A 27750-nucleotide genomic window follows, 5' to 3' on the forward strand; every position below is an offset into this window, starting at 1 on the left:
GCTAAGTGCAACCTCCACCTCCTGGGTTCAAGCAATTCTCTTGCCTCAGCCTACTGAGTAGCTGGGATTACAGGTGCATGCTATCATGCCCAGCTAGTTGTTTTTTTTGTTTTTGTTTTTTTTTTTGTATTTTTAGTAGAGACGGGGTTTCACCATGTTGGTCAGGCTGGTCTCGACTCCTGACCTCAAGTGATCCACCCACCTCAGCCTCCTAAAGTGCTGGGATTACAGGCATGAGCCACTGTACCCAGCCGAGATGGACATTTTTAAATGAATATTTTTATGTAAACATTTTAAATGAATCTTAAATACCAGTTGGAGACTGTTCTAATTCCTGAAAGCAGCTGAGTCTATGGCAGCCATCATTAAGCTACCCACTGGAAAAGAGGAACTTGACATGGTGTTACTGAGGATGGCTAGTGAAAATCACTAAAAATGCTTATATTTATGTAGGATGAGGCACCCCAATAAACCTGTTGCAACTGCATTTCCTTCCAGTCTTTTTTCTATGTATCTTTTTATTTGATTGATTGATTGATTGAGACGGGGTCTCCCTCTGTTACCCAGGCTGGAATGCAGTGGCACAATCTCGGCTCGCTGTAACCTCCACCTCCCAGGCTCCTGAGTAGCTGGGACTACAGGTGCACACCCACCATGCCAGGCTAATTTTTGTATTTTTGTAGAGATGGGGTTTTGCCATGTTGCCCAGGCTGGTCTCGAACTCCTGGGCTCAAGTGATCCACCCACCTTGGCCTCCCAAAGTGCTGGGATTACAGGTGTGAGCCACCGCACCTGGCCTTTCATCCATCTTTTTAAACATTGTTCAGGTCTTACCACCTAGGCAATTTTGTTCTTTTAAAACCTGCTGTTTTCTCATAACCACTTTTTATTTATTTATTGAGGCAAGATCTCACTCTGTCACCCAGGCTGTAGTGTAGTGGCATGATCACAGCTCACTGCAGCTTTAACCTCCTGGGCTTAAGCAATCCTCCCACCTCAGCCTTCCAAGTAGCTGGAACTACAGGTTCATGCCACCACATCTGGCTAATTTTTTGTTTATTTTTTGTAGAGATGAGGTCTCACTATGTTGCCCAGACTGAGCCTCATTTCTTACCTGTGAAGTGGAGATGACTCTGCCATTCATGGTCATGAGGATTAGAAGTGTGCTCACTAAATGGTAGTTGTTAATATTATAATGAGAAGATAAAGATTGCTATCTAAAAAGCTGGCTGCAGTATTCCTCTTAGGAAATTGTCTTTTTTCAGGAAATACATTGATAATCTGTTTGGACATGAAAGGTGAATCCCTGTTCCTCCTTATCCCCACTCAACATAATTCATAATTAGAAAAAGAAAGATCTCGACTGGGCACAGTGGCCCACACCTGTAATCCCAGCACTTTGGGAGGCCAAGGTGAGCAGATCACTTGAGCTCAGGAGTTCAAGACCAGCCTAGGCAACATGGCGAAACCCTGTCTCTACCAAAAATGAAAGAAATTAGAAATTAGCCAGGTGTGACAGTGCACACCTGTGGTCATCCCAGCTATTTGCGGGGCTGAGGCAGGAGAATCACTTGAGCCCAGGACGTTGAGGCTGCAGGGACGAGATCACACCACGCAACTCCAGCCTGGGTAACAGAGACCCTGTCTCAAAAAAAAAAGGAAAAAGAAAAAATCTAAGTACCCTGCAAAATACAGTGAGAATTGTGTGTCTCTGGGGAGGGGATGGGGATAAGCCCAGGATGAAGGAATTGAGGGGGCCAAGGAAGTAGGGCAGGTGGCTGGAGAGATTGAGAATGAGCAGCCACCTGAGGGCAGCTGAGGGTACTGAGGAACAGCCTCACCAGGGAGATGTTCCCTGTGGCAGGTATGAAGGGACTGGACTGTCAGTGCGTTTTATATGCTGTCTATGACTTAGTCTCTGTTGTCCCCAAATCAGGGTGAACATCAGAGCACCTACTGATTTTGAAAAAAAAATGAAGGAAAAGCCCTAGGTTCCAGTGGAGAGAGGGACCATTTAAACATTTTTTTTTTTTTTTAGAAACAGGGAGTTGGTATGTTGCCCAGGCTGTACTGGGCTTAAGCCATCCTCCTGCCTTAGCCTCCTGAGTAGCTGGGACTACAGTCATGTGCCACTGCACCTGGCTTGAGAAGGGACCTTTTTTTTTTTTTTTTTTTTGAGACAGAGTCTCACTCTGTCGCCCAGGATGGAGTGCAATGGCACAATCCTGGCTCACTGTAACCTCCACCTCCCAGGTTCAAGTGATTCCCCTGCCTCAGCCTCCCAAGTAGCTGGGATTACAGGCGTGTGCTACCACACCTGGCTAATTTTGTATTTTTAGTACAGACAGGGTTTCACCATGTTTGGAGATGTTGGAAGAGATGCCTCCCACCCTTTATGGAATGGGGCCAAAGCCATTCTAACTTCAGTATTAATGAGAAGGATGATCCCGTACAGCAGGAGGTGTGGAGGGCAAATGCCCAGGCTGACATTAAACAACAGTCTGAGGAAATGTGAAACGGGCAGGGAATATGGCTTCCATAGGCATGGCCTATTTGGGGTTCTCAGGTGCCTCTTGTTTGTTTATACAGTTGAAAGCATTTTAAAATATTATGAGGAGCTGGAGTGGGGTGAGCCCTGGGAAGGGGCCCCATGTAATGAGGATGTCCACCTCTCCTGGGTTCCCACCCAATGCTCTTGCTTGGCCTTTCCTCCTGAGCTCTGGCCCTGGGCTTGCAAGAGGGTTGTGAGGTATGGGGCTGTGTTATTGGGAAAGGCAGCCTCGAGTGAGGGCAGGTAACATCATTTTATCCTGTGTTCATCCTGGTGTCCAGCCTCAGTATGCTTCCCACCAAACTGGCCTCCACATTAGAACATGGTCTATCCTGCCCCTGGGGCTCTTCACAGTCCGATGGCTGGCCAGCATTTTCCAGCAGCTTCTACACAGTCTGAAAGGGCCCTTTCTCTCCCTTGGTGACATGAAGAGGTTTGTCAGCTGTTATTTGGACTTGAAGGGCAAGTTTGCCCATGTCTGCCTGTGAGCACCCTGCCCCCCTCCCTACATGTCCCAGTCCTAGTATGCTCCAGGGTCCTACTCTAATGCCACCTGGCCAGCATCTTAGACCAGGACGGCATCTCATCTTTCTCCACAGCACCAGAGCATGTATTTTCCATCCCTTCCCATGCCTCATTCTCTCTTGTGTTATAGACACTTATTTATGTGTATGTCCCATGTCCTGTGCTACTTTACTGTATGCTAAAGCTCCTTGAGGACAGGAATTAAGTCTCTCTTAGCACACTCAGAATATCTGTTGAATGAATTAGTGGCTGCCAAGTGCCAGGAACTATTATTCTAGGCAATGGGAATACAGAGATGAATTATCTTTGCCTGATCCCCATTAACAAAGAAATCTGGTCTCATATGGGGAGATAGATCCCTAAAAAGATGATGCAAAAGTGGAAATATGTGCAGAACAGGGAGGTGGCACAAAGTATCACATCCATCATGATGGAGTCCTGGGCTCCCTGGTCAGACAGTTCCGAATTCAAGTCCTGGCTCTGCCGCTTCACAGCTATGTGACATTGGCAGTTGCTTCTCTGGGACTCCGTGAGAACAAAATAGTACCTACCGCATAGGGTTGTTGATGTATGTAAGACCCCTGTCGTGGTGCTTGGCACATGGTAGTGATGTAATACGCATAAGCTGTCTTGTGGAGGGGGCAGGAAAAGCTTTGTAGGCAAGGGGCAATCTGAACTGAGCTTCTGAAAAAGAGTTCCTTAGATAGACAAGAGATAAGTATTTTAGAGGCAGAGGAAACTTCACAAATAAACAATAGTTTATCATCATCCAAAGAAAAGCTTTGAAAAATGAAACACAAGCCCCACAGCTCATGGAGTTTGTGCTGCTTAACGTGGACTCCAAAACATTCAGCAGCTTCAGGGCACAGATTTTGACTTGGAAGGAGGGAGGGAGATGTTAATAATCTCGAAGTCCCTCTTCATTGCTGCCACAGACTCTGACCTCTGCCTGGTATGGACTGGCCATGGGGTAGGGTGCCAGATTTTGGAGGGCAGAAGACTTCCCTGAAGGAAAAATAAGTTATTTTTTTGGTATGCCCATTCACAGTGATACAAAGTAGTTTTATTTCAGAGGCTCCTACCTCTGCACTGCCCTGTCCTTAAAGGAAACTTGTTTTGTTAGGATGGATTAGTCTCTTAGATAAATATTTGGTATTTCCTTTCACAGCAGTTTAGCAAGAGATGCAAATCCAGACATTAATCATTCTGCCCTCCTCCTACCTTCCCACAGTGAAAATCATTTCACACCATCTACCAGTCGTCCTCCACTCTTGGAGAGGTGCAGAGTAGGGTAGGCAGCCTTGGGAGAGAGACTGAGAGGTAGAGTTTGTAAGGAGTAGAATACTGGAGACACTGCTGCCAGGTGCTCAGCAGCCAGGCACAATTATGTAAACTGGAGGGAATCCTGCCAACCTTGCTCCTCCAATGGACAGGAGGGATTTGTGAGATGCTAATGATACTTCTGGGTAAGTTTTAGGTACCTTTAGAGTGAGTGCTGACCATTGTCACTCAAGGTAGGAGGGGGCATGGCTGTGGAATTTCCTCCTTCAAGAGGCACTGGTGAGCCAGGCACCATGGCTCACGCCTGTAATCCCAGCACTTTGGGAGGCCAAGGTGGGCGGATCACTTGAGGCCAGGAGTTTGAGACCGGCCTGACCAATATGGTGAAACCCTGTCTCTACAAAAAATACAAAAAAATAATTAGCCAGGTGTGGTGGCGTGTGCCTGTAATCCCAGCTACTTGGGAGGCTGAGGCAGGAGAATCGCTTGAACCCGGGAGGTGGAGGTGAGCCGAGATAGCACCACTGCAGCCTAGGTGACAGAGTGAGACTCTTGTCTAAAAAAAAAAACAAAAAACAAAAAACCAGAAACTGTCACTGAGAGCTTAGGAGTAAAGTCTGAGGACAAGGCAGACCTGAGTTTGAATCCTGACTCTTCCACTTACTATGTGACCCAGGGGAGTTCCTCCATCCCTCTGAGCCTGTTTCCTGCAAGAGGGGGATGATAATAGAATAATGAAACCAACCTTATAGGTTGTGCAGGGGATTAGCTCATGATGATGGTTTCTTTTGGTCTTCACAAAAGACCTGATCAGGAAACAGGCTCAGAGATTTAGGATTTCCCCAAGGTTGGCAGAGAGCAGATGATGGAGCTGAATAGCCAAAGCTCAGGTGGTTCTTCCCTTTTTTTTTTTTTTTTTTTTTTTTAAGAGTTAGGGCCTCACTCTATTACCCAGGCTTGAATGCAGTGGCGTGATCATAGCTCACTGTGACCTTGAACACCTGGGCTCAAGCGATCCTCTTGCCTCAGCCTCCAGAGTAGCTAGGACTACAAGTGGGCACCACCATGTGCAGCTGTTCTTCAATTTTGTAGAGATGGAGTCTTACTATGTGGCCCAGGCTGGTCTCAAACCCCTGGCCTCAAGTGATCCTCCTGCCTTGGCCTCCCAAAGCTCAGGCTGCCAAGGGAGCAGTGCTTTGGAAGATGCAACAGCCTGCTTGCTCTGTTGTTCCCCTCCTGCCATGTGACAGATACTCCTTTCTAATACCTGTGGTCCCTACCTGTCCATGGACATGATCACAGGTCTCCAGGGAGCAGAACTAAAATGAGTTCAGGAACTCGGGCTGGCCCAGTCAAGTCCTTGGTTCAAGGCCAGGTTCTCTAACACTCGGGGGGGTGTGACGAGATTCTGTACACAAAGCTACGTGTCCACAGGGCCTCCACATTCTAGGGTCACCCTTTCCTTTGATACTAACATCTAATGGCCTAAGCCTCTATTCCACACAGTCTACAAAGCCCAGCAGCTTACCAAGGATTTTGTGTAAATGGCTTAGAATTGTTTTTTAAAAAATTCAGCTGAGAGTCTTTACCTTTACACCAGAACAATGTAATTCTAGGCAGGGTGTGGTGGCTCACGCCTGTAATCCCAGCACTTTGGGAGGCCGAGGCAGGCAGATCACCTGAGGTCAGGAGTTCGAGACCAGCCTGGCCAATGTGGTGAAACCCCGTCTCTACTAAAAATACAAAAATTAGCCAGGCATTGTGGCGCATGCCTTTAATCCCAGCTACTCCAGTTACTTAGGAGGCTGAGGCAGGAGAATTGCTTGGACCTGGGAAGCAGAGGTTGCAGTGAGCCGAGATCAGACCACTGCACTCCAGCCTGGGCAACAAGAGCAAAACTCTGTCTCAAAAAAACAAAGTAATTCTGATACCAATGTGGGTATAAAAATTTTTGTGCTGTTTGTTCCCCTAGGTCTGTTTTTCTCTCCTTTACCATTGTTTGTTTTCTTCTTGCTTGGAGGTTACATGCTGTCTCTATCCTTTTAGGGGTTTCCCGCTTCCCTGAGATTTCTCAAGATGCCCAGGGTGCCTTAAGTCTGGCTGTCCCCTCTTGTTCCTCATTCTTATTCCTGTTAATTCTCCATCATGCTTGCTTCTTGCCTCCTGTTTGTTGTTCTTTCCCTCTTTTCTTCATACATTCACCATTAACGGTGCACCAACCTTTTACTTAACATCAGGTAGATAACATGGTGGGGGAGACAAGTTGCTGAGCTTCTTAGAGCCCCTTGGCCATGAGGAGTCCCTGCCCACATCCCTCCTCAGGTGCTAGCTGGGTAGGCCATGTCAGATCCCCTCTATAAGTCTTCCCTCCCAGAGCCCCAACCCCGCTTCACACCTCCCTGGTCCACCCTACTCACCCTTCTGCTGTCACTGTCCCCTCACCTTGCCCAGTTTTTCTCCTTGTATTTCTCATTATCTGAACTCATATTTAAGTTGACTTTCTCTCCCATTAAGCCTCACAGTGGTGTCTTGTTCACCACCATATCCCAAGAGCATGAAACCATGCCTGGCACACAAGCAGTGAAGACAAGCAGTGGATATTTGTTGAACACATGGGTGAATTCTGGCATTCTAAGTCTTCAGTGGGACCACCTACCTGTCAATCCCAGTGGAACTGGTGCAATGAAGCGGAAAAGGGGTCTCCTGGGATCCCACTCCCACCCCAGGTGCTGGGGTATGGACTGCCCACCTCTGGGTCCCAAAGACCCCCACAGCTGAAAAACTGGACTCAAGGGAGCAGATAGAGTAATGTACTAACATTTTTAATACAGTCTGATCAGATCAATTCACATCACAAGGTCAACCTGGGCTTGCTCACATGTGACACAACTGAGGTACACAATGTCCCTACCTGCTGGCTGTCCCACCTTCCTGGTTCCCAACAGCATTGAAACCCCCTACTTCCCTGACCAGACTGGCATTTTTTAAAATTTTGCATAAAACTATTTCTTCCATAGACTTCAAACAATCAACTAGCCAAGTTAATTATGGTACATCTAAACAAAGTTTAATACTAACCCTAATGTGTGACTGCGGTTTACAAAGAGCTCTGTATCACCTGGGATAGCTTTCAGTAGCAATTCACTACAACTGGTCCTAAAAAATAATGACAATAATAATAATAATTAGAGAATTAAAACCCAACAGCATGTTGAATGGTTAAAATCACGTAAGAACTGAAATTTGGGGTGGGGGTGTCCTCAATAGCTGAGCTTGTCCTAGCAGTGAAAATGCTCACCTCCAAGCAGGGCTCAGGAAGGTCTGGAGCCCTCTAGGAAGAGGGCTGAGCTCAGGGGGCTCTTGGAGGACACTCACCCCATGGTCCATGGGATGCTTCTGGCTTCCTTAAAAACAGTTGGGCATCCGCATTGTATAAGTGGGTGGAGACCCTAGTGTGGTTCTTTTGAAGGATATGGGAAGGGAGGATGACGAACTAGAGAAGTGGGAGGGGACCAAAATCACTGAGGTCCCAGAATATCATAGATTTGGGTATAGGATTGGGGTCACTAAGAATTGAGCACCAGGAATTCCAGCTTCTTCCCATTAGAGAAACTGGGACTGGTTTTGCCTTGGAGGCCTATGTAGTGTTTTCTGCCCCTGTCCCATACCAAGTCTCATTGATATTTCTGCAGAATATCAGATGAAAATCTATTTCTAAAGACCATTGGGAGAATGGGTGGTGGAGAAGGAGTTGGAGTGGGGTTGGGGGGCAGTTAAAAATGAATAAAAATCTCTCAGCTACAGAACCCAAACATCACTTCCCTCCGCATTCACAGCATTTCCCAGCAGTCCCCAAATGGCTGTTTCCATGGGGACGCAGCAGCTGCCTCATTTCCCTTCAGGCCCCATGGGCTGCTGGTCAACCTCAGGATCTACTAAAGATGACGCAAATGCCGACTGAACAATCTGAAACCCAAAGGACTCGAGGAGAGACATGTTCTGCTGAGGAGAGAAAGGTGAGCCAAGGGTAGGGCCCAGGTCCCCCAGGGGGCCCCCGAGAGCCCGGACATGCACCTTCTGGATGTGTTTGTTCAAGTAGGACTTAGAGCGGAAGAAGCTCCCACATTCAGGGCATGGGTACTTCTTCTCCCCATCAGACTCCATTTTGTTTTTGGGGACTGCCATGTCGCAGGAGAAAGAGCCATTGGCACTCTGCTTCTCCGGCGTCTTCAGGTCGCTGGCATCTGAGAGGTCACCATAAGAGTCAGAGCTCTCAATCGGATCCTGATGTGAGCATTTCTGGCCTTCTACGAAAAAACAAAATATAGGAGAGCGATGAGGCCAGGCTCTGGAGATGTCCCCTCCTGGAGGGGTCATGAGGGGCCAGCTCACAGACCTGTGGAGGGCAGCCGTTGGCCAGCCACTGCCCTGGCAGAACCCACGGAGGGTCAGCTGGTCAGTCTGGGAGCCTGGAGTGCCTATAGGGGTGAAACGGCAGGGCCCTAGGGCTGCCAGCCTCCCTTGCTGTGGACTCTTCATGCAGCTGCACATGTACTGCTCACCGTCATCTCAGCCTGCTTCAAGGAAGGGATACAGAGAGGGCAACTCTGCTACAGCTGCCCAGAACAACTCAAAGACCCCCAACTCCTAGGCGCTCTTCTGGGTGCCTCTGGGGGTTAAATTGGTATTCTGATGATGCCGAGCCAGTGTAATAGTAGCCTCACCTCTTGCACCAGACTAGCTGCACCCTAGCAAGACAGGCAGAACCAGAGCCATTAGGTCCTCAACCTGGGTAGACCCCATCAATGGCTCAGACAGAAGCCAATCCTTTTCCTAATGCTGCAAACATGAGCCCTGTCCTTACCGCCTTCCTTCTGCCAAAACCTTTCCAGGGCCAAGCAGCCAAAGCACAGAGATTGAAAGCAACTCTGTACTACTCAGTCGGCTGGCTGTCCCCACCCTAGGCCCCAGACAAGTGGGCCAAGAGACAACCCTGGCTGCTCTGCCTTGCCTGGCCCATACTGGAGTCCTCCACCAATCAGCAGCTTCCTGCCTGGGTCCAGAGAGCCATGCCGGGAAGGGAGGTCTGTGATGGGAGCATGGAGCATGCCATCTCTGCTGTTTCTACCATCTGCCAAGCCCCTGGCCTCATCCCCAAGGCAACGACAACGTGACATACCACAAAACAACCTGAATCAACAAGTGAAGGTGGGCCTGGGGAGCTTTCTGCAAACCAACTCCCAAGTCAGAGGAGTCAGATAGCTCATTATTGCCATGCATCTCACAACCTTAGCCAGAGGCTCTCCAGAAAGGGCCACTCACAGTAACCAACCACCCCTATTGTGAGAGAAGCCAGACATTGGCTCCCACCGGCCCACTGGGTCAAAAGAGGAGAAAGCATTCAGCCGCAGCTCCACACCATCCTAAAGGGCAGCAGGCAGTGACAGGCCCATAGTGACTCATCATGCAGGGCTCTTCTTCTGCCCAGGGCCCGGGGCATCCCTGCAGGGCTCCAGACAGTGGGGGCTGGCCAGGAGGAAGGGAGGAGGGCTGGGGAAGAGGAGGCGGAGGCTGGATCTCGGCAGTGCCCTAAAGCCTCACTCACTGCCCTGGAGTGAGATACCCACTGTGACTTTTGTCCTGGAGGCCACTGCCACTCAGATCTCTGAGTCTCCTCAAGGCAGCCAGAAAGCCGGCAGCCTTCCCGCCTCCCCACGCCCAGCCCAGCGCCCCCACAACACAGTCTGCGCAGAGAAGCAAAGTGCAGAGCAAGGGGTCGCTTGCCTTTGTTGCCATAGGTCCTGGCGCAGTGGAACGCTGCTCCCCCATTCAGGATGGGCTCCTGGTGCCTGGAGACCTGGGGAAGGGGAACACCGTGGTGGGTTTTAACATGGACCTTTAAGTAGGAGGCAGAGGAGAAACCTAAACAAGACAAAAGGAGATGAGATCCCGCGGCCAGCAAGAGATACCTCTCTCCTTCCCCCACTCCTCTCCTCTGGCCGCTCTGGCTAGCATTCCCAGGTCAGCTGCACCTAGAAGGGGCCCCCTCCTGGCTCAAAAATGGCTGCAACCACATGAGCCATGTGACTCAGGATGGAGGGTGGCACTGTCCACAAATCGGCTTCTCTGCAGAGCCCACTCTGCAAGGCTGCGGTGAGGGGCCGAGGCTGGCTGCCTGGTGGGATGGCCTGAGATCCTGCTCCTGCTAGGGCCAGAGGCCAACTGCCTCTAGGGTTGCTTGGTGCCTCAGTAACAGGTGATTTGAGTGGATGTCTCCTGCAGGAACCATGACTAGAAATGTGGTTAGACAAGAATTTGAGGCTCCAGGGAAGCCACAGGATTCTAGCCAGCAGGATGCCTGCTTAATCCTTGTAAAAGGAAACTGGACAACAAATGAGATGGAGGTAAAATGAAATCCCAAAGGAACGCCTCCAAGGATCCCGTCTTCTACCTGTCAGGAGATGTTCTATTTTTCTAACTTCCCCACCTTCAGTATAACAGGATTTAGTAATTGTTTAGACCTTTTGAAGAACAAAGACAAAAATAGGAAGTTGTGTCAGAGGAGTGCAGTCATCTCTTATTCATGGTAGTGTTTTGGTTCGATTTTGGAGCATCCACCAGGTTCGCGTACAGGAGAAGAAACAGGGATGATCTCTGTCTTTATTTTGGGGGAGGACAATCCGGCCTTCTTGGGACTATTCCGGCCCACCTCCCAGATGCTTTTGTCAGTCTGATCCACGAGATATCTCAGGCTGGGAAGAACACATCTTGGGCCAACTTCCACAGCAGCCATGCATCCAAGGATACAGAATCAGGCAGGCTGATAAAAGGATTTTGACTTGGGTTTCACAGGAAGGAGGTATGCCATCAAACCCCACTGTAGTCAAGGATCAGAAGGTGCTTTTAGCAGGAACTGAAGCTTTTTAGTATAAGGCCCACTTAGGGTGCCAGCACCCTGACAGTGTCTCTTTAATCCACTTCAGATCTGGTTGACTCATTATCAGGTGTTTCCATTCACTTTCAAAATTACACAGTCACAGGATAACAGTGAGATCCACTGCTAAAGGGTAAAGGGTCAGAGGCGAAGAGTACTGTGTAATGTCTGCACGAGATTTGTTTTTAAAAAGTCTGAATTGGCATGGCATTTTGAATGCTGCTGGAACTGTAATAAAGGTTCACCTTTAGCAAGTGCTGATGGCATACCAGGGCCCAGCACACCGCATGCACTATTCTATAGAATTTGCCCAACACCCTTTTTGCTACAGATTACTATTATACCCATTTTACAGATAAAGAAATAAGAGGCTTTGTGAGGTTAGGGAGGCTGAGGTGGGCAGATCACGAGGTCAGGAGATCGAGACCATCCTGGCTAACACGGTGAAACCCCGTCTCTACTAAAAATATAAAAAATTAGCTGGGCGTGGTGGCAGGCACCTGTAAGCCGAGATCACGCCACTGCGCTCCAGCCTGAGCAACAGAGCGAGACTCTGTCTCAAAAAAAAAAAAAGAGGCTTGGTGAGGTTAAGTAACCTGGTCACACGTACAGCTACTGAGTGGCAGAACCTGGACTCCAACCCCAGGATCATGTGCCACCAGAACTTGGCCCTTAGCTACTGGGCAGATGCTTTAACCCACTTATGCCTCATGTTCCATTATTGGGACGCTAACCTTGTAGGAATTATTTATATCCTACTGCTCAAGATCATCGCTAAAGTCTGATTTTTCACAAAAAAGTTTGTAACCTCCAGCATAAATGGGTTAATTGGTTCCAGTGTCTTAGCCCTGAGCCCTAGAAATATCCAGTGGACTTTTACAATAGGTTTCATTATTACCATTTACACTTATGTTATTTTTCTACCATAATGGTATGTTACAATGGAAGCTGCTGGAAAAACAGGGTTGGCCTGTGGGAACTTTATTTAACAAGTTCTCCTCTGACAGCAGCAGTTAGTGGTTCTGAAGGAAAATGTGGGATTGGGCCAATTTTCCCTCCTTTCCCAATACAGCTACTTCAAAGATCTGTCTAAACCAGGTGCTGGTGTCCTGCCCTGCCTGGTAGAGCAAGTTGTCCTGTGCTATGACCGCAGTGGTCTGCCTGAGGCTAATCATGGGTATAGACTGGTGTAAGAGGGTCCCATGTAGACATCCCTAAGAGGGAGGCTGTAGTCAGGAGTGAGGAGACAAGGCTAATGGGAAAGAGGCTGTTAGCCCTGCCCCTTGGGGTGGTACTGTAGAGTCCCCTAAAACAAAGCAGAACCAGGAGACATTGGCTCCCACCAATCAGTATAAGATATCAGAACTTTCTGATAATATGATGATACCACTTGAAAAGGTAATTTTTTCCTTTGGTTTTTTTTTTTTTTTTTTTTTTTTTGAGACAGAGTCTCGCTCTCGCTCAGGCTGGAGTGCAGTGGCACCATCTTGGCTTACTGCAAGCTCCGCCTCCAGGGTTCATGCCATTCTCCTGCCTCAGCCTCCCTGGTAGCTGGGACTACAGGCGCCCACCACCATACCCGGCTACTTTTTTTTGTATTTTTAGTAGAGATGGGGTTTCACCATGTTAGCCAGGATGGTCTCGGATCTCCTGACTTCGTGATCCGCCCGCCTCGGCCTCCCAAAGTGCTGGGATTACAGGCGTGAGCCACTGTGCCCAGCCTTTCCTTAGTTTTTTAATCCCTTGGGGGGTCTCTAAAATAGCATGAAGCTTTTTCCCTATGATGAACCAGAGCAGGTCCGCTGCAATCAAAAAGGGACAGAAAGGAGCGGGAGAGCACCAGGAATTATTATGTTTACTCCTTACTGGGAGAGCTATACCAAGAGAACACAGCAGATGCTCAATAAAAACTTGCTGAGTTTGGCTGGGCACGGTGGCTCACGCCTGTAATCCCAGCACTTTGGGAGGCCGAGGCGGGCAGATCACCTGAGGTCGGGAGTTCCAGACCAGCCTGACCAACATGGAGAAACCCTGTCTCTACTAAAAATACAAAATTAGCCAGGTGTGGTGGTGCATGCCTTTAATCCCAGCTACTAGGGAGGCTGAGGAAGGAGAATCGCTTGAACCCAGGAGGTGGAGGTTGTGGTGAGCCGAGATCGTGCCATTGCACTCCAGTCTGGGCAACAAGAGCGAAACTGTCTTGCTGAGTTTTCCTGAAAAACAGTCTGAGAAACACGTGGCTGAGTCCTCTTGACTTTACCCAGCTGCAGACTGTACTATCTATAGCAAAACCACATGGCGGGGTGGTAGGAGTGGATCCACAGCTGCCACTTAAAGCCTAGAATTTAAACACAGAGCAACTCAGCAGCCAAGTGTTAGGATGAAACAGAAGCTGAGCTTCTGAGCAGAATACGTCTTTGAAGCCAGACATATTTAGCCGGAATTCTAAACTTACTCACCCATTCACCAGTGATTAACCAAGAGCCAAAGAGGCAGCTTGATCCAGCCATCCACGCAATGGAGATGCTGAGCACACATATGACTGCCACTACAACCAACAAGCCACCGGCCCTTTCACTCCAGAGACGATGGTCTTATTAGCAAAAGGCCACTGCTCCTCAGTTGCATTTTCTTGTCTGGTGTGCCTGCACTTGGCACTCCAGAAGCAAATCATCCTTTGGCAGTTTCCACATCCATGCAGGGGTTAGGGACTGCTTTCTCCTTGTCCAAACCCTGAAGGGGCCATTCCCAACTGCACTGTGTTGGAGTGGGCCTACATAGCTTGATGTGAGTCCAGGGGAACAGCAGGTTCCCTGCATCCATCCACTTGTGTGCTTACCTCTGACTGGGGAGAAGGCTTCCTCTACCTTTCAAGCAATGATGTTTGCATTCAAATGTCTCTGTCAAAGGCAGATTCCTGATAATCTATTCCTTTTCACCATACCAGCACATGGGCATATATACAAAGATCTTGCTACAGAAACTTTAAAGGAAGAAAATCATGGTGCTCAGCCAGGGCCTCCCTTTTCCACTGTTCAACTCAACTGATTTCCTCAATTCAAAAATGTGGGAACAAGCTTTTCTAGCCATAATACTCCCTCCACTGCAAATGATCATCCTCTACAAATAGTATCATACACATCCTGATATGTCTGTATGACAAAGCCAGAGTCATCTGTCTCATCAACTTGCATCTGACTCACGTGTGAGGCTGCAGGAGTCAGGCTGCCTTTCCTCTGTGCCATTCTTCGCAGCCAGGAGTCATTTTTGTGGCAACAACCGAAAAAGACAGATCTATAGGTAGATACTTAAGTCAACTGTTTAAGAATTGTTGGGATTGAAGGATCTGAGGGCACCTGGAAGTTCACCTTATTCAATCTTAACTGTTCTGACATTCAGCCTTTGTTTGAACACGTGCAGAGATAAGAACATTTGTTTATTCGTGCAACCCCTCCTGTAGGTATAGGCTTGGTGGCAGCATGGCAAAGGAGGACACAGAGCTCTCTGCATTTTGATTCCAATGTCTCAATGTTTTTGGTGCTCTTCCTTTTTTTTTTTTTTTTGTCTCTTCCTATTTCTGCCCAAGGAATGAGTCCAGGAGTAGAATCCTGCTCCTTCTCTTCTGATAAAAACTGCAATTGTTTTCTCTTCCTTCTGAGTACCCAGCATGGGTTGGACCAGCACCTTCTTTAGTCTTCTTGCAGGAAAGGGACTTCCCGCTCTGGCTGTGGGACCCAGAGATGTTTGGCCTGTGATCCAGACCCAGTCTTGGCTTTTCTGAGAAAAAGTAGACTCTGGTTTACTCTTCTGGATTCTCCATTCCGGTCATGTAGCTTATGGCTGTTGCCCAAGTTCTCTTTACCAGCCCTTGGAAAATAAATCCTAATGTACAATAGTTGTTGGCTTTGCCACATCAGCTGCTTCCTAACTGGGCCAACTTTCCCACTGTCCTTGCTGCTCTCAGTTTTTCTTTCCTCCTGAGCTGGGCTTCAAGGGCTGTAGCCCTGGGTCTCCTGTCCAGTTCCTGCCCTACTCCACCATCTGGTTTGGGCTTTCTGAGTTTTATCATGAGCACCCTTCTCCACTCAGCAGTTTTCAGCCTCTGGTCTCTGACCCCAGTTCTCGGACTAGGAACTTCCATATTGAAAACTTGACAAAATGCCTGCTAACAGCATATTACAGCAGGTTTTGAGTTATCTGGGGGAGCTGTCAGGAAGCCAGGTTAGGATGAAGCAAGACAAGAAACGATATTATTTCTAGGGCTGGGGCAGCCCCAGTCAAGACGGTCAGCCACAGCCTGATAACTCTCCCTGCATGCGCAAGCCCACCGCTTGTAACCTGGAGGAAGCTCCTGTCAGAAATGGGCTCTAATGACATGTCAGAAGACAGAACAGACAGCTTAAGAGACCTTCACTACTACTTCCCTGCTTTCATAGCAGGTGTCCTGGTGGTACAAACCCCAGGTGTGAAGCTGCAAGGAGGGACCCAGTTCCAGGACACCAAGAACACCCAGCTACTCAGCAATCTCCTTCCACCATGGACCTCAGGGCACATGAACACAGTACAGGCACCCAACGATTCCGCCAAGGCCTGCAGGAGTGTTGTGCCTGGTCCAACCCAGAGTGTCAACAAGCATGTCTTTCCCAACATTGTTACAAAGTGCAAGGATAGAGTCTCCCAAGTGTGCGGCTCCTTTCACCTACCTTGTCTCCTGGGATCCTCATAACAGCCCTGTGAGGTAGGAAAGGGGGCTATTCTTAACCCCATTTGAGAGATGAAGAAACTCAAGCTTAGAGAGGGAATGGGAGAACTCGAGGCCACCTAGTGAGAGGCTGGGACTAAACCCTGGGTCTCTAACTCCTGGTTCAGTGCTGCACCCACTAAGCAGGCTTTCAGAAGCATTGGGACAAGCAAGAATGCCCCAGGAGATAAGGACATCCCAGTGCTCCCCACTGGCCAAAGCAAAGCACACCATGCAGAAGCATCCTCACGTTCACAGATAGCTGCTCCAACCTCCTTTAGCACACAGTGCAAGCCTCCACTGATGCTGTGCTTGCAAAACACAAACATCTAGCACTTCCAACAGCCAACTAGACCCGGCAGAACCTTGGGGACAGGCTTGACTTCACCCAACACAACACCACTGCCACAGAGTTAGACACTACTTAGGCCCACCTTGTCCTCAAGCATGCTGCCCTGCTCAGAGCACCTTCCACTTTCCTCTCTCAAGGCCACAATCTACCTGAGTTTGGGCTCTCTTCTGACCACTTGTGCTAGAAAGTGCCTGCTCCTTGTTTATCTCCAGACTCAACCTCCTTCCCTGGCTGCTGAATTTCATATGCCAGTGAATCAACCAGCAAAAGCTCTCAAGCCAGACCAACCTCTTTTTCTCCCACTTTGGGACCTACTAACTCCCCCACCAACCTCAGTGGTTCAGTGGTGTCTGCAAAATGCATCCATCCTGCCATCTGAGTAGCAGGTGAGAGTTATGGGCCCAAGCTTGGGAAGAACCTCTCCTTCTGTTTTGACCTGCTGGTCTCCTGGGACTTTCCATTCTAAGCACCCCAAGCTTCTTGGGAAGGAAGAGGTAGCAAATAGCTAGTTGGGTGATGAAGGTGTTTACCATTCAGTGGGAAGTGGGGGGCGGCTGTGCAAAGAGTGGAGTCTGAGGCAGGGTGATTGAGACACCCCTAGGCCTCCCATACACGCTCAGGCCCATCCTCTGGAAGTGAGGAAACAGTGGGCAGATTACCTCGGTTACAGATACTGCAGAAGTTGCTGGGCCCCTCGCTGTGCTTCTTCAGGTGGTCTGCCATGTACGCTGCCCGCAAGTACTTCCCACACACCTGGCAGGGCACCTTGTCTTCATGACAGGCCAAGTGGGAGCGCAGACGGTCTCGGGTGGCAAAAGAAGCATTGCAGGTCTGAAGGCAGAAAAGAAAATGGGATGATGTGAAACCCAGCACCCCACACCTGACTCCCCACCAAGTGCACCATGAAGCAAAGGCAATTTCTGGCCATCACATGACCTCCTTTTATAAAGACAGCTTTAGAGTTTGGCTCAGGCTCCCTACCCAGAATGCCAAGAGGCTGCTCTTATTTCCCATGGTGCCTCCTTATGGGACACTTGAGTGGGAATCACTGGTACTAACTAAATGACTACTGGAAATGTGCCCAGGACATGGCAAGCTAAGCTCTATACCCCTCTACACAATGAAGAGTTACACATTTGCTCATCCTTAGACATTGAGAATTGACTTTAGGTGCATTAGCTATAATGCACAGAATTACATTTACATGAATTTACAGATGAGTTATTGGCATATAAACCAGCCTTCCTGTTCTGTATCCCTGGGTTTCCCCTAGTTTTATACAAAGAATTATATTTATTCATTTTATTCAAAAGTGACATTAGTCTTGGCCAGGGAAATGGAAAGGAAAGGCAGGACAAAGTGCAGAGATAATTCTTCGTAATATTTTCGTGAGTTTGAATTGAAAAAGCAGCCCATTAAATGACAGTGGCAATTCTGACGACGTGAGAATTAGCAGACAGAACAAGGGCCGGAGGCTTCAAAAGTGTCTGTGGGCCAGGTGCAGTGGCTCATGCTTGTAATCCCAGCACTTTGGGAGGCGGAGATGGGTGGATCACCTGAGGTCAGGAGTTCAAGACCATCCTGGCCACATGGTGAAACCCCGTCTCTATTAAAAATACAAAAAATTAGCCGGGCGTGGTGGCAGACTCCCGTAATCCCAGCTACCCGGGAGGCTGAGGCAGGAGAATCACTTGAACCTGGGAGGCAGAGGTTGCAGTGAGCCAAGATTGTGCCACTGCACTCCAGCTGGGCACGGTGGCTCACGCCTGTAATCCCAGCACTTTGGGAGGCTGAGGCGGGCAGATCATGAAGTCAGGAGATCAAGACCATCCTGGCTAACATGGTGAAACTCGGTCTCTACTAAAAACAAAAAAATTAACCAGGCATGGTGGCGGGCACCTGTAGTCCCAGCTACTCGGGAGGCTGAGGCGGGAGAATGGCATAAACCCGGGAGGCAGAGCTTGCAGTGAGCCGAGATTGCACCACTGCACTCCAGCCTGGGCAACAGAGCGACTCTGTCTCAAAAAAAAAAAAAAAAAAAAAAAAAAAAAAAAAAAAAAGAGCATTTGTGAAACGTTAAGCTGGGGAAGTGCTGGTGACGGCAAGGATGATGATACTACCCTGTATTGATTAAGCATTCATTGTGTGCCAGGCAGGCATGGTGCTCAGCCTTTTAGAGGCACTTATCTCATGCAACCCATCCTGACAGCAGCCCTCCGAGGCAAGCTGTGTGATCACCCTCCAAGACAGCGTGGCTTTGGAAAGCTGTGGTGTGAGCTGAGCACCAACTCACAGCCAGGCCCCCGGGTCGGATGAGTCAGGAGCTGAAGGTCAGAACCAGCACCCTGGAAGGAGGACCCAGGTTGGCAGGCATTTCCTGTACCTGAGGACCTGACTTAGTACCAGTGATCAGTCTCCTCACAACATCCCTTCCTCAGCTGGAGCTTGCAAAGGCATTCCAGCCGTGGGGGTCACAGAATATTGGGAACGCCCTGAGAAGAGCTGAATCCATTGGCTTTCAAGCTATTTTGGTTCCAGGGAGGTGTTTCATGGGTTCTAGTCAATTTTGACTCATTTCTTTTGTGTGTGTGTGTGTTTACTGTTTTAGAACTGTAAGAGAAAGCAACATTCACCTTTGTGTCACAGATCAAATGGTAACCCACTGAAGACCACCCCATTACCTTGTGCTAGAACAGAACTGCCTCTGCCATCTCTCTTTAACAGAAGCACATCCTGAGAATCTGAGAGCTCAAGGTAAGTGGCTGAACACTGTCAACACATACAGACATCTAACTGTCTCCTTACTGTACAGCCATAGCAAGAAACAAATGCATGCAGTGCTGTCAAGGTAGAAGACACCACTGTTTACTACCCCAGTCCCAAATATCTGTGTACGTTAGCACAGCCTACCTAGCTCTTCTGTCATTGTCTTTTTAAGTAAACATTATACATTTGAACTGAATTTGTAGCAATGACATACTGCTTTTATCTGTTTTATATATTCAGTGTATTCATATCATAAATGAGGAAACCTTTAGAAGGTGAACTTGCTTAAAACACAAGACTCAGCTACTAAAGAAAGTCTAGCACACCCACCCCACCACACCCAGGCCAGTACTTTACCAATCCTCCTGGCCACCCTGGGGGATTCTGATCTCTCCCAGTTTACAGCTGGGCCAGTGGAGGCCCTGAGAGGATATGAGACAGCTGGACTAAGAACCAGTCCCAGAGCCTGTGCTCTTACCATCTCCAGATTCAGGAGAGGGAGCTTCTGCTGAGTGAAAGGTGCTCATACTTTATAACACAGTGTACAGTACTTGGCAGCCAGGACTCCCAAAAGGGAAAGGTGAACAGATTTGTGCAAGGAAATTCCAGCACGTAGGTAAGTCAGAAAGCACCCTGGATGATGCTTGCTCTCATGGCCACAGGTGGGCCCCACGTCAGCCAGGGACCTCATGACCCAGTGACAGGCCACAGTAGGAGAAAAAAACTCCGAACCTCTACACAGCCCAGCAGTCTCTAAACCAGGGCAGGGGCTGCATAAACACCCCCAGGAAAGAGAGGTGCACCTGTTTATTTGGGGACAAGAGCTAGCTTTGCCAGGCAGCGACCCAAAGACCACCCCTCCAATGGTGAGAGAGGGTGTGTTCTAAGCCTCAGAACTCAAAGGAACCAACATGGATCAGGTGTAAGAAAACAGGGCTGAGGCCAGGCGCGGTGGCTCACACCTGTAATCCCAACACTTTGGGAGGCCGAGGCAGGTGGATCACAATGTCAGAAGTTTGAGACCAGCCTGGCCAATATGGTGAAACCCCGTCTCTACTAAAAATACAAAAAAATTAGCCGGGCATGGTGGTGGGCAACTGTAGTCCCAGCTACTCGGGGGCTGAAAGCACATTCAGGATTTTGTCTTCCAGAGTCTCTGGGAGAGGGAACCACAAGAGGAACAGGAAAGAGATGCCTTGTTTCTCTTGCCAACCTTCTTTTGGGATCTGTCCTCTAAAGGCTTTGCCTCTGTCATGCTTTGCTACCTAAAGATGATGGACAGCCAAACTTCAATTATCCACAAGTGGCTTATCCATTTGGGGATTAGCTAAGCAAAATTAAAATCCCAGACTGGGCTGGCTTCCCCCACCCTGTCCTCCATTGATTATCTCTCAAGGAATGAAAGCTAACTTTCGCCTGAGCAAACAGAATTAGGAATGTAAATCTGCTGCTGGGGGAAAAAACACAAACATGACAAACGCTTTCCCTGTGTTCAAAGCCAAGCTGAAGTGATTATTGGCTTCTCTGTGCCGGGATTGACCCTCTGTTGCTGCAGTCCCCAGGTTTTCTGGGGAGCCTGTAAAAGTCCAAAGTCTAGGCACAGCAGAAGTTCAGACAACACAGAACATTAAAGAGCCTGGTCACACAACCCAGGAGAGAAGGGGCGGAGGGAGACAGATCTCAAAGGGAACATCCAGAACTTCCATGCTGGGGTGTCAGGAGAAGAGCATTCTTCGTCCTAGAGACAGGGAGAAGACAGAGGGATGCTGATAGGAAGAGAGTGAGCCAGAGGCAGAATGCTTTGACTGCCTGTGGCACTCAGAAGAGCTGCCCGGCCCACAGCCCTGTGCTTAGACAACCTGCTGTAGTTAAGGGCCATGCCTGCCAGGTCCTGGCCCAGGCACCCTGAGTGCGGGTCATCACCACTCAACACTGAGCCCCAGTCCTGCTCCCTTCCCAGACTTCCTAAAGCTTTTCTTCCTAAGGATTGAGCAGCTTGGGAATGGGGCCCAAGTGGTACCAAGGGCACTAGTGCACACCCCCACCCTTAGTAGCCCTTGAACTCAGGCAGCCTCAGAGGTAGTCTTGAGCAGCTTTCTCCCACAGCCCTGTAAAACTCTAAGGGCAATGCATGAAGGTTCAGCTCCCTGGGCTCTTTGGCCCCCTTCTTCTCGAGCATATGCCCATCTCAATGCATTCCTTCTCTAACCAGCCCCCAAGAAGTGGAGCCCATGGAAGGTAGGGAGGTCTGAGCTGCTCCAGCCTCTCAGCTTCAGGTTGAACTCCATGTGGGGGAAATGTCCCAGCCCACTAAGCTCATAAATCCAGCAGTACCCAGGACATCTGGGCCAGTTAAGGACATTCAGGCCAAGCCCCAAAGAGACATGCCACTGTCAAGCCTGAGGCTTCCTGCCCCTACATTCAGATGGCCTTTCTACTTAAGCTATGGCACTAGTCTCTGTAACTGTCCTCTTTCATTCTCTCTGGCATCAGGAGGGGATGAGCGATACGGACTGTGCCTAGCCAGTGGGGAACTCAAGGAATGAACTCCCAGAGAGCCGTCTCTTCACCTCTTATGTTTTCAGCATCCCCACACCATGCCAACAGATACCCCTGCTGTTTAACCAAGCCCAGGCACACCTGGCTGGCCAGCCCAGAGCAAGAGAGCCAGCATGTCTTCACCTGCTGGGTCCCTGTTAGGGGAGTTGTGGCTATAGGGCTGGAGGAGGGGCCAGCAGGTCTGTGAGAGTGTATGTTGGGAGGGGCAGGGCAGGAGCGCATTTGTACACCAAGGGACAGTGATGTCAGTGTTATGACACAGACCAAGGACAAAACACACAAAGCCTCAAATGTTAGAATGAAAAATTTTATCATCACTCCTGTTCACCCCGCAGAGTCTGCGGAGTGCTAAAGGGCACACCAATAGGATCCGAGGGAGGGGGTCTACATCTGCTTTTTCAGCCCCCAAAGCCATATATTGGGGTGTCCCAATATAAAGCTACTCATTAGTTTGGTTCCTGAGCAGACCTGCTAATAAACCTCAAAAACACAAAAGTCTACTTCACTAGCCAGAAATGAAAGCAGGATCTAAATCTGAGTGGGAAGGGCAGAGGGCAGCATGGGTTGACTCTAGTTGGAATTGTGCCAGTCTTCTCTGGAGGCCGACTCACTCCTGGAGTGGGGAAAGGGGTGGCCAGGCCCCAGTCTATAGAAACCCCAGGCCTGTGGGAAGTGATGCCAGGGGAAGGGAAGCAGATAAGCTGGTGGTTAGTTCCCAGGAAGGCACCAACCTCCAAAATCACCTAGGCAAGGACAGATGCCCAGGGGTGCCATCTGTGAAAGGGGGGAAAAGGCAAGAGAGCCCAGAAAGAAACTTGGATGCTATAGGGGGGTTCCAGAAAGGTGCTCCTTGCTACCCCCATTTGGGGGCTCTGAGATGGGAAAGACTCCAAGTCACCCAGGGAGGAGCTGGGCATGCTGGGCAGGAACCACCCTGTTAGCCTCTCCCAAAAGCAGGGATCTCAGGCCAAATGCCACTCCTGTTCCCTTCCACTGTCAACCCTCTCCAGTGAGGCCCGGGCTAGCCAACAGGCCACTGGGTAAAGGCCCTGCTGCCCTCTGGGGTGGTCCAGCCCTGCCTCAGATATCCCGGCGGGGCTGGGCAGAAGAGAGCGTTGCTGGAGTGTGCTGGGCCCAGGTTTTCAAGGGCTGGGAATGATTTTTTTAGAGAAAGGGAAAAGGCGGTGTCAGGAACCGAATGGGACGACCTCCACAAAGCAGGCTGGGCAAAGTCCCATGATGGCAGGTCGCTAGGAAGAGGTTCCAGGGGCGGCAGGCCGCTGCTGCTCCCAACCCACACCTGGAAAAAGGGCAGAGAGTGCAGGTTACCCCCCCAGGCCACCGGGCTTGCCCCCACTGCCCTCTGGGCTCCTCCTATTCTGCCCGGGCTACTCAGCACACTACCTGAGTCAGAATGTGCTCTGTGATGAGAGAATCAGAGACAGACAGAGAGAAGACAGCAAGGCAAAGACAGATCCCAGCAGGCCCACCCTGGGTCATCCTCCAGGGAGACTGCCTAGCCCAGCACCTGTGAACACCATCCACGCCTGGCCCCCAGGGGCTCTGCCTACTTACGGCACATTCATCCCTCCCTGCTGGTCTCCCTGAACCCTCTCCCCTTGCCACCAACAGGATAAGGAGAAGCAGGTTATCCTATCAGAGACTGCAGTGCACACCCCACAATCATGGCTCGCCCTCACTTGGTGGGAACTTGGCATGGGAGAGGGGAGATAACCAAGGAGAAGACAGAGGTGTGTTCGCTATCCACACAGGAAGGCTCAGTGGCCAGGAGAGGAAACTCAATCTTCTGGGTACCAGCAGGGCCCCCAGATATTGTTCAAGCAGGTAAACCAAGGGTGAGAATCTATCTGGTCCAGCCTTCCCTACCTGCTACTTTGCAAAGAGCTCAAAGAAGAGGAGCCCACTTTGCTCTCCAGTCCTCCAGAAACCCCGGCTCAGGATGGGTTAAACAGGTGCCAGTGTGGGAGAGGGGACCACCCACTCCCTACCTCCTACCTCCCCGACTGCCTTGTGCCCTAAGCTGAGGGGACCCGGGAGGAGCTCTAATTGAGGTCAGAAAAGGGGAAGAGTGGTTGGCTGGACCACCAGGAGCCCTTTTTTAAAAACCTGCAGTCCCTACAAACTGCTGGAAACCAACAGCCAGGCCCAGCGCAGTGCTGGGTCTCCCAACACAACATCTGTGCCGTACGGCTCACCATCCAAGGAGCCGGCAAACACCAGGAGAGGAAAGCCAAGCAACAGAGTGAAGGCAAAGACAGGGTGGGAACCAGGACCAAGCAACCAGGAAGGAGGAACGTCAGCTGTGGGGGAAGGGGGCCTGGGGTAGGAACAAAGGAGGAGAGCAGAGGGAGGGTGGAGGAACAGAGGGGAGGTGTGCAAAGCGGTGGGCAGTCAGCCGGGCCCTCGGCACACACAGCAGCTGGCTCATGGCTGCGACCGTGAGAACAGCAACATCTCCTTCAGCCCATCTCTGCCCTGGCCCAGCCCCTACCTGACACTTGTGAGGCCGCTCAGAAGTGTGCACCTGCTTGATATGTCCGTTCAAATGATCAGGCCTGGAAAAGAGAGAACCAAGAGGGACTTTAGAAACTTGGCCAGACCTCACCACACAGGCACATATACATACGTGTGTACACATACACACACACACTCACTGCTGGAGAGGACTCCCTCTCCCCCACCCCAGCATGACAAAGACAAAGTCACCACCCAGTTCTGGCTCCACAGGCCCAGGCCTCTCTGCCCTGGTTTTCTCTGGAGGGGGAAGAGAAGTGGGCATTTGTCTCTGATCTTGCCTCCCCACCCCCTCAATTCCCCCTACCAGAAACTCAGTGTTTTCTAGGACCAGAGGCAGTAGCAGTAGAATGAAACAGAGCTGCCTCACTGCAGCCTTTCCAGGAGGGGGTATGTGTGATTCATTGTCCAGACTAAAGCCCCTTAGAAACTCAGCAATCCCCTCCCCCAGCCTCTCCCGCCACAGGCAGCCAATGAATGCCACCCGGATGGAATTCAGTCCCCAGAGGCCAAGCAGTGGAGCCTTAAGTCCCCAGCTGGGCTGGTAAGCCAGATGCCCGCCTGAGCAGGTGGGCAGGGGCTGCCTGACCGGTAAGACTGGTTCCCGGTTGGGGCCCTCTGAGGGAGTTCTCCATCCCCGTGTTCACATGCACAAGGTCCTACAATCCAGGTTAAAACCGGCCTTTTAGGAGAAAAACAAAACCACCCTCTGCTCCCACACAACCTCAGTTCCCCAACAGGCTAACTAGAAAGTGAACCTACATAGAGATCCTGCCCCCATTCCTTTCTGTGCTGAGAACATAAAGGGGCTCTGTGGGTCCCATTAGGCTCTAGAGCTACCAGGTCAGAGCAGATCAAAGCTTTTGGTGTTAAGCAGCAGCTCTGGGTGACCAGCTCTGTGTCCCATGATCCCAGGGTGGTGTGAGAGGCACAGCTGGAGTCTACTGATCAGGATGGCCAGTGTTCTGTGTTGGGGAATCTGGTGCCTCAGGAGTGTAGGGAGTCCCAGATGCACTTGTTCCAGTCCCTCCCTCGGCAGCCATTCAAGCGGGGAAGTCGCTGGAGGAGCCCAGTCTCCCGCCCCCAGAGGGGGCCCCACGCCTGGTGCCGGAAACACAAAGGGAGCCCTGGGAGAAGAATGGTGAGGTCCGGTGGCTCTGGCCTGAGGAATCCGGCCCCAGGAGGAGACAGTAGGGTACACTTAGCGTCAAAAAAACTTCCCTGAGGGAATGGAAAGCAGGTCTCAGGCATACCATCTCAAAATAAGGGCCCTTAAAACACTCTACCCAAACCTGGCATGGCTCTATAAGGTCAAGTGACCCCCACAAATCCCGCACTCCCAGATCTTGGCAGGAGACTTTTCTGGATTAAGATACGTGTGGCAGGGGAGGAAGAAGGGGCCTTTCCTCACCTGGAGAAGCCTTTCCCACAGCTCTGGCAGATGTAAGGCTTGCCCACGGACCCATCATGGGACCGCACATGGTAGGACATGCGGTCTTTTCTCTTGAACCGCAACCCACACACAGGGCAGGAGTAGGGCTTCTCCCCAGAGTGGGACAGCTTGTGCCGGTTGAGATGATACACATCACGGAAGATCTTGCCGCAGATCTCACAAGCCACCTGCTTCCTGGTCCGGCTCCTCTTTCGGGGGCCGTCGGGGTCTTCAGAGATGGGTAGCCCATTCTCACCCAGCCTTGGAGGAGGAAGGTCGATGTAGCCCAGCTGGAGGCTGGTGACACCGTGCTGGGCCTCGTGCTGCCGGAGCCGGTTGGCATCAGTGAACACCTTACCACACAGACCGCATGGAAGGATGCCTGCCTCCCTCAGGCCCCCTGGGGACCCAAACATTGAGTCCAGCAGGTTGGCCTTCCTTGGGCGGCCCCGGCCTCGCTTGCCAGTCAGGGGAGGGGCACTGGATGCCACATTGGGGAATGGGGAAGTCAGCAGTTGGGGGGATAGGGGTCCAGCCACCATGGGCAAGCGGTCCACCCCAGGTAACACAGGCAAGGAGGCTTGGCCTGCAATGGCTGCACCAGCCGCCCGAGCTGCCTCCTCCTCTGGCTGCATGCTGCCTGCGATGCCATTGCTGTTGGCTGCCAAGGCTGCCCCGTTGGTCATGTCCAAAGGGAAGCCCAAGTCCGAGGTCCCAGGGGGGCGAAAGAGCATTATATCGGCGCGGGCAGGGGGTACCAGGATCTGTACGTTGGACTGTTTGATGACTTCCTGGCAGATCTCGATAACCGACCTCATCAGCAGGAACTTGGCGGCCGTCATGAGTTCGGGAAAGCTCTCCAAGCGCACCACGATGCGGGAAGTGTAGGCGAAGTCCAGAATGTCCCCAAATACCTTGGAGCTGATAGTGTGCATCTCCAGCTCCCGGCTGCCCCCGGCCCCGCCGCCTGGTGCTGCCGTCGCGCCCCCTACATCAGCCGGACCCCCGTCCGCAGCTCCGCCGTCGCCCAACTGGGCGCTGAACACCGACTCAAAGTACTCGCTGCAGGCGGCCAGCACGGCGCGGTGCGCTGGGAAGCTCTCGTCGCCTACCCGCAGGAGCACGTCGCAGAAGCGCCCGCCGTTTTTGCGCTGCTGGTTCAGGTTGTGCAGCATCTCCGTGCTGTGTCTGCTCACCTGGTATGTGTAGCAGCCAGACGGGCCGCAGGAAGCGTCGTTTACCCGCTCCATGGCCGCCGCCCCCTCCCACTAGCCCGGCCGCTGCACCTGCCCGCCCCCTCCCTTCCCCTAAGCAGCGAGAAGCGGGGCGCAGCAGACGTGTCCACACTCCCCACACGTGCCGGCCCGGGGCTCTGTAGTCTCGCAGGTGCGCCGAGCGTACACGCCCCCAGCCCGGATCAGACTGTCTAGACTGCGGGGTGCACCACCCCCCACATAGCCAACCCCCGCCCTCGCTGGACTGCGCGCCGCTCTCTCCTCTCCGCCCGCCCGCCTCCCCTTCCCGGTCTACCTTCCGGGGGGGTGCGCGAGCGAAGAGGTGCGCCCCTCCTGCAAACGCGCCTGCCACCTCCCCTCCCGCCCGCCAGGCGGCGCCGGCGCGCAGCCAAGAGGGGCACGCGCACGCGGGGAGAAGGAGGGGTCCGCCGCGCAGGCGCGCGCGCGCGCCGCGGCTTTTCCCGGGCCCGCTGGGGGCGCGCGCTGCGTCCCCTGCAAAGCGCGAGCCGGGGCGGGGGCGCCGGAGCGGAGGAAACAAAAGGCGAAGGCGGCGGCGGCGGGGCGCGCACGGGGGCGGTGGCGCGGGCCGGGTCCCGGAGCCTGGAGGGCGGTGGCGACGGCGGCGGCGGCGGCTGGAGCGGGCGGGCAGCGGCGGCGGCAGAGTAGGCCCTTCCCCAGGCCGGGAGAAGGCGACGGCGGAGCGGCGGCTCTGCGGCCCCGGGCTCCGTGTGTTCGGAGCGGAGGAAAGATGGCAGCGGCTGCACTTCCTCTTGCACTTTCACCCCTGGGGGGAGGAGAAGGAGGGGGCGATACCAACAACACCCCCCCTCTCGCTTGCA

At 51.5% G+C, this 27750-nt stretch overlaps 1 protein-coding gene and 1 long non-coding RNA gene across 6 annotated transcripts in view; one reads left to right on the forward strand and one right to left on the reverse strand.

Moving 5' to 3' along the window:
- The window catches only part of LOC129052629 (uncharacterized), a 47856-nt gene extending 27660 nt beyond the window's left edge, over positions 1 to 20196 (forward strand). For both annotated transcript variants that reach the window (XR_010139456.1, XR_008517709.2), the window contains 3 exons: positions 6872 to 8373; positions 9250 to 9565; positions 18993 to 20196. This is a non-coding gene — a long non-coding RNA (uncharacterized LOC129052629). The remainder of the gene's footprint in view (positions 1 to 6871; positions 8374 to 9249; positions 9566 to 18992) is intronic.
- On the reverse strand, positions 7161 to 27395 carry PATZ1 (POZ/BTB and AT hook containing zinc finger 1). 4 transcript variants are annotated; one of them, XM_002831027.5, is made up of 5 exons: positions 25656 to 27395; positions 24222 to 24285; positions 17044 to 17215; positions 10142 to 10214; positions 7161 to 8664 (listed from the first exon to the last, which is right to left on the reverse strand). In XM_002831027.5, the coding sequence occupies exons 1-5, from the start codon at positions 26924 to 26926 to the stop codon at positions 8631 to 8633; spliced, it is 1614 nt and encodes a 537-aa protein (XP_002831073.2). In that variant the 5' UTR covers positions 26927 to 27395; the 3' UTR covers positions 7161 to 8630. The 4 variants fall into 4 exon arrangements, with proteins under 4 accessions (XP_002831073.2, XP_002831071.2, XP_002831072.2 ...); XM_002831025.5 differs by having other exon boundaries at positions 10142 to 10279; XM_002831026.4 differs by lacking the exon at positions 10142 to 10214.
- Positions 27396 to 27750: the final 355 nt, after the last annotated feature.

Source organism: Pongo abelii, chromosome 23, assembly GCF_028885655.2.
Source record: "Pongo abelii isolate AG06213 chromosome 23, NHGRI_mPonAbe1-v2.0_pri, whole genome shotgun sequence".
In the NCBI taxonomy this organism is placed as follows: Eukaryota; Metazoa; Chordata; class Mammalia; order Primates; family Hominidae; genus Pongo; species Pongo abelii.